This window comes from Sciurus vulgaris (genome assembly GCF_902686455.1).
Source record: "Sciurus vulgaris genome assembly, chromosome: X".
NCBI lineage: Eukaryota > Metazoa > Chordata > Mammalia > Rodentia > Sciuridae > Sciurus > Sciurus vulgaris.
Window position 1 is genome coordinate 95207183 of NC_136471.1, and position 10117 is coordinate 95217299.

At 51.2% G+C, this 10117-nt stretch overlaps 1 protein-coding gene across 2 annotated transcripts; it reads left to right on the forward strand.

Moving 5' to 3' along the window:
* Positions 1-21: 21 nt before the first annotated feature.
* On the forward strand, positions 22-9658 carry KCND1 (potassium voltage-gated channel subfamily D member 1). Of its 2 annotated transcripts, XM_079123819.1 has the most exons (7): positions 22-347; positions 1648-2890; positions 5414-5576; positions 5679-5762; positions 5851-5949; positions 6208-6458; positions 8551-9658. In XM_079123819.1, the coding sequence occupies exons 2-7, from the start codon at positions 1770-1772 to the stop codon at positions 8786-8788; spliced, it is 1956 nt and encodes a 651-aa protein (XP_078979945.1). In that variant the 5' UTR covers positions 22-347; positions 1648-1769; the 3' UTR covers positions 8789-9658. The 2 variants fall into 2 exon arrangements, with proteins under 2 accessions (XP_078979945.1, XP_078979944.1); XM_079123818.1 differs by having other exon boundaries at positions 22-2890.
* Positions 9659-10117: the final 459 nt, after the last annotated feature.

Here is a 10117-nt window from a genome sequence, read left to right on the forward strand (position 1 = left end):
GCAGAGGGGGTAGGAACTGGGCAGGAAGAGGGGGGAGTCCAGGAAGGAGGTGGGGAGAACTGGCAAAGCTCCCTGCCACCCCCATTTTCCAGATGACGCGACTGAGGCCCAACCAGCTTTGTAGGAGGCGGAGTCTCCCCAGGGTCCCTCTCAGGCTACCCTAGGGGAGGGGGCTCTGGGAGCCAGGAGGCCCCTCCCTGCCTCTCCATCTCCCGGCAAGCTCAGAGGGGCGGGGAGAGAGCCGGAGGAGGAGGAGAACTCGGGCAGCTCTGCAGAGGGGGCCAGCAGCTCCGGTGTTTGGTACCCCTAGCCCCACCGCTGTTGCTGCTGCTGCAGCGGGGACACAGGTGAGGACAGCCCTATGGGGAGTGGGAGGGGGCCGCCAAGCACTGTCCTTGTCCTTCCCTGGTCCAGCCCCCACACCCTAGCCCATCCTGGGACAGTCCCCAGGGATCCCACTGGACCTTGTCCTTCCACAGCCTCCTTCCAGGGACCCAACCCCCTCCCCTGCCTGTGCCGCCTTCCCTCCTAGGCCTGGCTGTGGCTGCTTTTCTTCTTCCTCCTCCTCCTCCTGCCGCCGCTGCTGCTGCTATTGCTGCTGCCTAGCACACACCGCCAGCCCCTCGGGGTGTGGTTTCCCCAGACCTGCCCCCATCGGTGGGACCCAGCCTCCCCTGCCTGTCTCCTGCAAGGTCCAGCAGCCCCCCCTCCCTGGAGACACACCCAACTCCCTTTCAACACCCCACCCTTTTCTCCAACCCATTTTTGGGAAGGAAACCCCTTCCTTTTAGTCTTTTTTGAGATTCCCTGAGTTCTCAGGGGTTGTGCCCAACTTGGGTCCGATTGAATCCCTGCACCTTGGGGTTCCCCAGGCCCCTTTTCCCTTCTCCCAGAACTCTTCAGAGTGTGAGCCAGGATTCCTCTGCCCCTCCAGATACCTACCATCCTCTTACAAAATAATCCAGTCCCATAACTACCCCTTTTGCTACCCTATTCCATTTCCAGCCCCACTAGGGGGCCCTCACCTCTTCTGCTTTCCCTAGAACTCCTGTAAAATGTAGACAACACCCCCCAGGCTATTCTTGGCAGCTCTAGGCACTCCCAAGACACTTTTCAGCCTCTTTACAACCTCCTGGCTCTACAGCCACCCTTGAGAAGCACCATCCCCCTTTTCAGATCCATGAGGGTGCTTAACCCCCCTTATCTTTACCTCAGAAATCCTGAGGGTGTGGACGACCCTCCTCACCTTTCTCAGACCCTCTAGAACCAGCCCCCAGGCACACTCCCTCTTTCAAGCACCTCTGGTCTCATTTGTACCCCTCCGGATGCCCCAATTTCCTCTCCAAACTGGCTAATGGGTTCCAGACCTTTTTTTTTCACTTCCCTGAGAACTCTTGAGAATGTTGAGAGCTCCCCACTTGTTTCTTCGTCCCTCTAAACACCCCCAGATATCTCTCAGGCACATGCTGACCTCTCTAGAATCATTTCAGTCTCTTTAAACCTGAGGATCCATCTTGTTCCCTCTGGCCTCCTCAAGCCCTTATCAGTCCCTCAGGACACCACCAGGGCCCCTTCTAGACCCTCTAAATGTCCCACAAGCTCCTGCCCATCTCTCTAGTTCCTCCTGGTTCCTCTTGGCCTCTCTAGACACCCCCAGTTTCCTTGTCCGGGTGGCCCAGGGCCTCTCCAAGTCCCAACCATCCTGGAGACAGCCACATTCTCCTAAACGCCACACCCCCTAAGTCTCCGTGGGCCTGGGGAGCCGCAGGATGGCCGCAGGAGTGGCCACGTGGCTGCCCTTTGCTCGGGCGGCTGCTGTGGGCTGGCTGCCCCTTGCCCAGCAGCCTCTGCCCCCAGCGCCAGGGGTGAAGGCATCTCGAGGGGATGAGGTTCTGGTGGTGAATGTGAGCGGACGGCGCTTCGAGACCTGGAAGAACACACTGGATCGCTACCCAGACACCCTGCTGGGCAGTTCTGAGAAGGAGTTCTTCTATGACGCGGACTCTGGAGAGTACTTCTTTGATCGCGACCCGGACATGTTCCGGCACGTGCTGAACTTCTACCGAACTGGTCGGCTACACTGCCCACGCCAGGAGTGCATCCAGGCCTTCGACGAAGAGCTGGCCTTCTACGGCCTGGTCCCCGAGCTCGTGGGCGACTGCTGCCTTGAAGAGTACCGGGACCGCAAGAAGGAGAATGCAGAGCGCCTCGCTGAGGACGAGGAGGCTGAGCAGGCCGGTGATGGGCCCGCCCTGCCGGCAGGCAGCTCACTGCGGCAGCGGCTCTGGAGGGCCTTCGAGAACCCGCACACGAGCACTGCGGCGCTGGTTTTCTACTATGTGACTGGCTTTTTCATCGCAGTGTCAGTCATCGCCAACGTGGTGGAGACCATCCCGTGTCGTGGCCCTGCAAGGCGGCCACCAAGGGAGCAGCCCTGTGGTGACCGCTTTCCGACGGCCTTTTTCTGCATGGACACGGCCTGTGTACTCATATTCACTGGAGAATACCTCCTGAGGCTCTTTGCTGCCCCTAGCCGTTGCCGCTTCCTGCGGAGTGTCATGAGCCTCATCGATGTGGTGGCCATCCTGCCATACTACATTGGGCTTTTTGTGCCCAAGAATGATGATGTCTCTGGTGCGTTTGTCACCCTGCGTGTGTTCCGTGTTTTCCGAATTTTCAAGTTCTCCAGGCACTCCCAGGGCTTGCGGATTCTGGGCTACACACTCAAGAGCTGTGCCTCTGAGCTGGGCTTTCTCCTCTTTTCCCTCACCATGGCCATCATCATCTTTGCCACTGTCATGTTCTATGCTGAGAAGGGCACCAGCAAGACCAACTTTACGAGCATCCCTGCTGCCTTCTGGTATACCATTGTCACCATGACCACACTTGGGTGAGTGCAGATCCTGTGCTGGGAGCTGCACAATTACACTCACCTTTTCTCTAAAATTGGAAAGGGTAGATGAATAATCTCTCTTTTTATTTTCTTTGTGCTGGAGATCCAACCCAGGGCCCTCACACATGCTAAGCACATGCTCTACTACTCTTTCTCTCATTTTGAGCTTGAGTTTGCCCATCTGTAAAACTGAGGGAGTTGGACTTAATCTTCAAATCCAAGCTCTGGCCCGCCTTGATTTTCCAGGTCAGGAGACTTGTATTCAATGATTGTCTTAGCTGTCTTTCTGTTGACATTTTCTCAAGCACCTCAGTTTCTCCCTCTACAAAGTGGGAAATAATTATTCCCTTCATCACTTAGAGATAATTCAATGACATCATGGTTGCAAATGTTATTTGAATGTTTCTGGTGCAGGATACATAGATATGGGCTTCCTATCAACCCTTTTTTCTTTTTTGGTGGGGGTGCCAGGTATGCAGCCCAGGGCCTCACATATGCTAGGCGAGCACTCTACCACTGAACTACATCCTAACCTTTCTTTTTTTTTTTTTTTTTTTGTTACCACAGAGTGAACTCAGGGACGCTTAACCACTGAGCCACATCCCCTTTTTATATTGTATTTTGAGACAGGGCCTAAGTTGCTTAGGGCCTTGCTAATTTGCTGAGGCTGGCTTTGAACTTGTGATCCTCCTACTTCAGCCTCTGGAGCCACTAGGATTATATGTGTGCACCACGGAGCCTGGCTACCCCAACCTTTTTACAAATATTTTCTTTTGTGACAGGATATCTAAATTGTCAATGCTGGCATTGAGTTTCTGATCCTCCTACCTTGGACACCTGAGTAGCTGGGATTACAGGAATGTGCCACCATGCTTGGCTTCTTTTCCTTTTTGAGGATCTGTGTCCCCAATATTCTAGAATAGTCTGACATGTAGAGTATTACCTCTGTGGCTTTGTGATTCCTTGATGTTTCTCAAAAGGTATTTTCAGCATTATTATTATTATTGTTTTAACTGCTAGTCCATTCCTAAGAGGAAGTGAAACTATCCTCAAACTTGCAATCCTCCAGCATCAGCCTCCTGAGTTGCTGGAATTATAGACATGCACTACTACTCCCAGACCTCATGAGGTCCTCTCTTTTTTTTTTGGTACAGAGATTGAACCCAGGGGGTACTTAGCTACTGAGCTATATCCCCAGCCCTTTTTATTTTTTATTTTGAGACAGGGTCTCATGTTGCTTAGAGCCTTGCTAAACTGCTGAGTCTCACCTGAACTAGCCATCCTCCTGCCTCAGCTTCCTGAGTGGCAGGGGTTACAGGCATGCACCACACTTCCTGGCCCTCATGAGGTTCTTAAAGGCATTGTCTAAGTCAGATGCTGTGATCCTTCTTTAAGTTTCCATCAGCGGGATTAAATATAATGTTGGTGCCTTATATCAGTTGGACGAATGTGAATGAATTGACCTTGCTCAGTGTCTTAATAGAGGTACAGAAAAATTGATTTGGGGTTTCTAAGGAGTAGAAATTAATTCTGTTTAAAGGTTTGGGATTGGATCAACAAAAAATATTGAGCCCTGACAGTGAATTGGCACTGAGTATTTTGATGCCTTTTATCCTATTCAGTCCTCACACCAATCTTGTGAATGTGGATGGCTGCCTGTGTCTCATAGTTGAGACACAGTCTGAGATGACACATCACAGAACCTGAAATGGCCAAGTTGGAGAGGCTTTGGAGCACAGTCCTGAATGCTTAAAATGAGTCAAAACACAGAAATAAGGAAAAGTCATCCTAGGGCACAGCCTGAGCAAAGGCCTAGAAACTGAAGACTGCAGAGGCTGAGTTTCTGTAGAAGAGATCTGGTTGGTCCCATGGTTAGAACAAAAGTGTGCTGTGTGTGATCCTGGGCAAGTCTGCTATGGAATGTCTCTGAGCTTCATTTTCCCCCTCTGTGAAACAAGTCAGTAAGGTTGAGTCTGTTGTACCTCCTGGGGAGGCAGGTGGCATGGAGGAAGGCAGGGGCAGTTTCAAGGTTCCTCCCTACATTTTTTGGTAGGAGTTCAGTTTCAAGGCTTCTCCTGGAGGAAATCAGAAGGGGTCCTACTTAGAGAACATTGAAAGGCAAGCAAAACCAACAGAATGCTCCTTCGATGAGACAAAGCTTCTCAGGTGGCTTGTGGTAGTGGGACTCTGTCCCCAGGGAGCTACATTTATTGCCTGTGACTTCCTTGGTCTCCCATGTGCTTGACATTATTAGATTTCCAGCTAACTTGGCTATCCAGTGCACAGCTCTGATGGGGGCAGCAGATGGTAGAGACTAAAGGCCAGCTCTGTCTTATTTGACCCCCTCACCGTTGGCTAGAGAGGTTATTCTCCAAATTTTGCAGAGCAAGAAACTGAGGCTAAAAGAGTCTGAGTGCCTAGACAGGGTCACAGAGAATCAGGGTTGGATGGGATGGAGTTGGGGACAGAGAGGTGGGTGGGCACTTTTCCTGACTTTGGCCTACCTCCCCCTTCCCCCAGCTACGGAGACATGGTGCCCAGCACCATTGCTGGCAAGATTTTTGGGTCCATCTGCTCACTCAGTGGTGTGTTGGTCATTGCCCTGCCTGTGCCAGTAATTGTGTCCAACTTTAGCCGCATCTACCACCAGAACCAACGTGCTGATAAGCGCAGAGCACAGCAGGTAACTGCATCTTGAATCTGAGCACCTCTTATTCTTCACACCCCAATCTAGGCTACACCTGGGCTCACCCACCTGGTCCTTTGTTTTCTTTTTTCTCTGTAGAAGGTGCGCTTGGCAAGGATCCGGTTGGCAAAGAGTGGAACCACCAACGCCTTCCTGCAGTACAAGCAGAACGGGGGCCTTGAGGTGGGTAGGGGCCCAGATTGGGTTTGGAGGTGAGAATTGATGTGGGGAGGGAGGTGCTGACCTTCTCTCTTTGCTCCACCCACTCCAGGACAGCAGCAGTGGGGACGGACAGGCGCTGTGTATTAGGAACCGTTCTGCTTTTGAGCAGCAACATCACCATTTGCTACATTGTCTAGAGAAGACAACGGTGAGACCTAATGAGAGGTGATATGGCAGGAGGGAGGGGGTCCCTCAGCCACTAAGCCAGTCCCTTCCTGAGATGGGAAGCTCACTACTAATTGTGGAGATCACACAGAACTTCCTGGGAGAGGCTGAGCATTGAAGGGTGGGCAAGGGAAGGGAAGAGAATGATCTCCAGAAAGGAGTGAACAGCCTGAGCGATAGCCTGGGGTTGGGACTAGCTCCCATGGGGTGCCCTGTGACCCTGCTTCCTTTCTGCCCACAGTGCCATGAGTTCACAGATGAACTGACATTTAGTGAGGCCATGGGAGCTGTCTCCTTGGGTGGTCGCACCAGCCGTAGCACCTCTGTGTCCTCCCAGCCAGTGGGGCCTAGCAGCCTGCTATCATCCTGCTGCCCCCGCAGGGCCAAGCGCCGTGCCATCCGCCTTGCCAACTCTACTGCCTCGGTTAGCCGTGGCAGCATGCAGGAGCTGGATACACTGGCAGGGCTGCGGAGGAGCCCTGTCCCTCAGAGGTAAGCACCCATCCCCTAGCCACAGCTGGAGAGGTGCAGAGTTTGGGCCAGTGGGTTTGAGATTTCATTACTTAAGGCCTACCAAATCAGGCTCAAACTCAAACTCCTCTGTGTGGGGAGCTTGGGCTTAATTTATTTGGAACTCCTCCATTCTTCATTACTTCTATGAAATATTTATTAAGCAGCCAGGCATGGTTGTGCACATGCCTGTCCTCCCAGCCACTTGGGAGGCTGAGGAAGGAGGATTGGGAGTTCAAAGCCAGCCTCAGCAACTTAGCAAGGCCCTAAGGAACTTAGTGAGACCCTGTCTTTGAAGATATATTAAAAAAAGGGCTGGGGATGTTGTTCAGTGGTTAAGTGCCCCTGGGTCAATCCCTGGTAGTATTAAAAAAGAAGTAAGGTTGTAGCTCATTGGTAAAACTACTGGAATCAGTCCCCAGCAGCAAAGAAAAATAAAAAAGTGACTGGGGATATAGCTCAGTGGTAGAGTGCTTGCCTAACACGCTCAAATCCCTAGGTTCAATCTCCAGCACTGACCAAAAAAAAAAAAAAAAAAAGAAAGAAAGAAAATGAAATCCTTGTCCTGGGCGGCTCAGGATGTGACTTAGTGGTAGAGTATTTACCTGGAATACAGGAGGCCCTGGATTCCATCTCTAGCACTATGAAAATATTTGCCCTTTGGGAACTTACATTCTTTTGTGAGACATTAACAAATATACAGATCATGTAGTGTGTCAAATATGTAAACATCAAGAGGAAAAATAAATCAGGGATGCCAGTTAGAGGGCAGAGTAGCAGTAATGCAGTTTGTTTTTTACAAATGTATATTATTGTTGTTGTTATTGCTATTATTATTATTACTTCAGTAATGGGATTGAACCAGGGTCTCACACTTCTAGACAAGTGCTCTACCACTGAACCACACCCCTGTCTGATGCAGTTTTTTCTTTTTTGGGGGGTGGGGGTAACTGGGGATTGAACTCAGGGGCACCTGACCTCTGAGCCACATCTCTAGCCCTATTTTGTATTTTAATTTAGAGACAGGGTCTCACTGAGTTGCTTAGCACTTTGCTTTTGCTGAGGCTGGCTTTGATCCTCTTGCTTCAGCCTCCCAAGCCACTGGGATTACAAGCATGTGCCACTGTGCCTGGCTCTTTGTTTATTTGTTTTGGTGTTGGGGATTGAACCCAGGGGCACTTGACCACTGAAGCCACATTCCCCAGCCCTTTTTTTAAATTTTTAAATTTTGAGACAGGATCTCACTAGGTTGCTTACAGCCTCACTAAATTACTAAGGCTGGTTTCGAACCTGCAACTCTCTTGCCTCAGACTCCCAAGCCACTGGGATTACAGGCTTTCTTCACCACACCCAGCTGTTGCAGTTTCAGTAGTGTGGTCAAGGAAGGCTTTACTAAGATGGCAACTGTGTCAAGGCCTGTAGGAGATGAGGGAGTGAGCCATGCAGCTAGCTAGAGGAAGAGATTCCCAACAGAGTGAACAGCCCATCTGAATGCTGCAAGGAAGCTGCCGTAGGTGCAGTGAATAAGGGGCAGAGTGGTAGGCTGACAAGTCAGAAAGGGATGAAGACGTGGTTATGTAGATTCTAGTGTAGACTCCTGCAAGGACTTTGGCATTGTTAGACATAAGAATAAGTATACTTACGTGGACTGGGAGTACAGCTCAATGGTAGAGCGTGTGCTTAGCATGCACAAGGTCCTAGGTTTAATAACCTGCACCACATACCAAAAGTGTGTGCATGTGTGTTTGTGCTCATGTGCTCATCATGATCCATGCACTACTCTGAAACACTGCTCTGAAAACTTTGTATCATTTATTCTCATTGAATCTCCACAACCCCTCAATGTAGGGAATATTAATAATGCTATACTACAATTGAGAGGTTCAGTATGATAAAAGTGGGATCGGACCTTGAATCCAGGACCAGCTGAATCCAGGGCCTCTCCACCACAATTATAGATGCAGGAGAACACTTAGCAGGGAGCCAGTGGGTGCTCAATAAGTGCCACAATTACTATGACAAGTATCAAGATGACTTTTTAAGAGCCTTCCATCTTCCCTATCCCTGTCCGCAGCCGCTCAAGCCTCAATGCCAAGCCCCATGACAGCCTTGACCTGAACTGTGACAGCCGGGACTTTGTGGCCGCCATTATCAGTATCCCCACCCCTCCTGCCAATACACCAGATGAGAGCCAACCTTCCTCCCCTGGTGGTGGTGGTGGTGGCGGCGGCAGGGCCAGCAGCACCCTCAGGAACTCCAGCGTGGATACCCCCTGCCTCCTCCCTGAGACTGTCAAGATCTCTTCCCTGTGAAGTATGGGCCTGCTCATGCAGAGGGCCCTCTTCTTTCTTGGGGAGTCTTTTCCAAAGCCATATTTTGGGGAGGCAGAGAGGGACAGGCCTGGGGACCCCTTCTGCCCCCTTCTGAGAACTATGCAATTGAGTTTTATGGAATGGTCCACCTGGGGATGGGAAACTTCCCCTGTCCCAGACAGTTTTCTTGGTGGGAGCTGTAGCACTGGGCTTCCACAGGCCCCTAGCCTCCTTGCCCCAATACACACTGGGAATGGCCCCTCTCCTCCAGCTGGTCTCCTGCATGCTCCTCCCCTTGGGTCTTTGGAGGTAGGTAAAGTTCCTGTCTAACATCTGAGCTCTGGCCTGACAAAGAGTTGAGATTCTGTCTTCTCTCTGACTGGTCTATGGAGGTTTGGGGTTCAGAGAAGAGTACTGTCACTTCTGATCTGACCTCTAAGAGAGGTTTTCTCTCTACTGGGCCCAACAATTCCCCAATTCTGAAGCTTGGAATGTAATTATGGGCTTTGTGGGCTGTGGCCTTAGCAGTGACCTGTCACCCCTGGCCGTGGTTGAGGGGTCAGGCTGCCTCTTCCAACATACAGATAGCACAAATACCACCGCATCTTTCCCTGGCTGCTGGAAATGGGTCCCTGCCACACTGTTCTCTGCTGGGTCCCCAGCAAACTCTAGCAATAGCAGCTGCTGCCGTGACAATATGCAAAGCCTCTGACCAGTTTGCTGCAGCATTTATATCTGCCCTGATCAGATGGGCCACCTCTAACTACTTACTCCTCTCTTCTCTGGTTTGCTTCCCTCCTGGGTTGGGCTAGAGTCTGGACTGGCTGAGATAAGAGCCTGGCAGCCAGCAAGAGCTGGGCTGCATTAGGTGATCATGGACCAATGCCATGTTCTTGGGCAGGAGTTCCATCAGGGGCTGAGACCTGGGTTGTTCTGAACTCTGGGAGGTGTTGGAGGCAGGAGGAGATTCTTAATCATCTTCTCCATGGTAACTCCTTTTCACATATTCTCTCTTCTCCCTCTTGGGTCACCTTCCAGAACTCTGCTCTCGGGCTGAAATCTGGCATCATCTCAGGTTCCCTGTCCCCAGCACTGTCCCTGTGGAGCTGGCGGCTGACAAAGATGTAGTTTCCATCAGTCAATAAAACCTGAGAGGAGAGATGAAGACTGAGCACTTCCCAACTCTGTGGGTTTGGGGGCTGGGTTGGAATGGGTGGTTGAAAACACTCTGATCTTATTTCCTTGCAGAAGTGGAAGGGCTGGTGTGGGAGGTGGACGGCTGGCGATAAAGTCTAGAAGATAAGGATCTAGAAGAAATGAGAGAGGGTG

Coding starts and splice junctions, on each gene's coding strand:
- KCND1 (XM_079123818.1), top strand. CDS start 1,770: ATGGCCGCAGGAGTGGCCACGTGGCTGCCCTTTGCTCGGGCGGCTGCT. Junction 5,763..5,850: donor AGCAGAACGGGGGCCTTGAG/GTGGGTAGGGGC, acceptor CACCCACTCCAG/GACAGCAGCAGTGGGGACGG. Junction 6,459..8,550: donor AGGAGCCCTGTCCCTCAGAG/GTAAGCACCCAT, acceptor CCCTGTCCGCAG/CCGCTCAAGCCTCAATGCCA.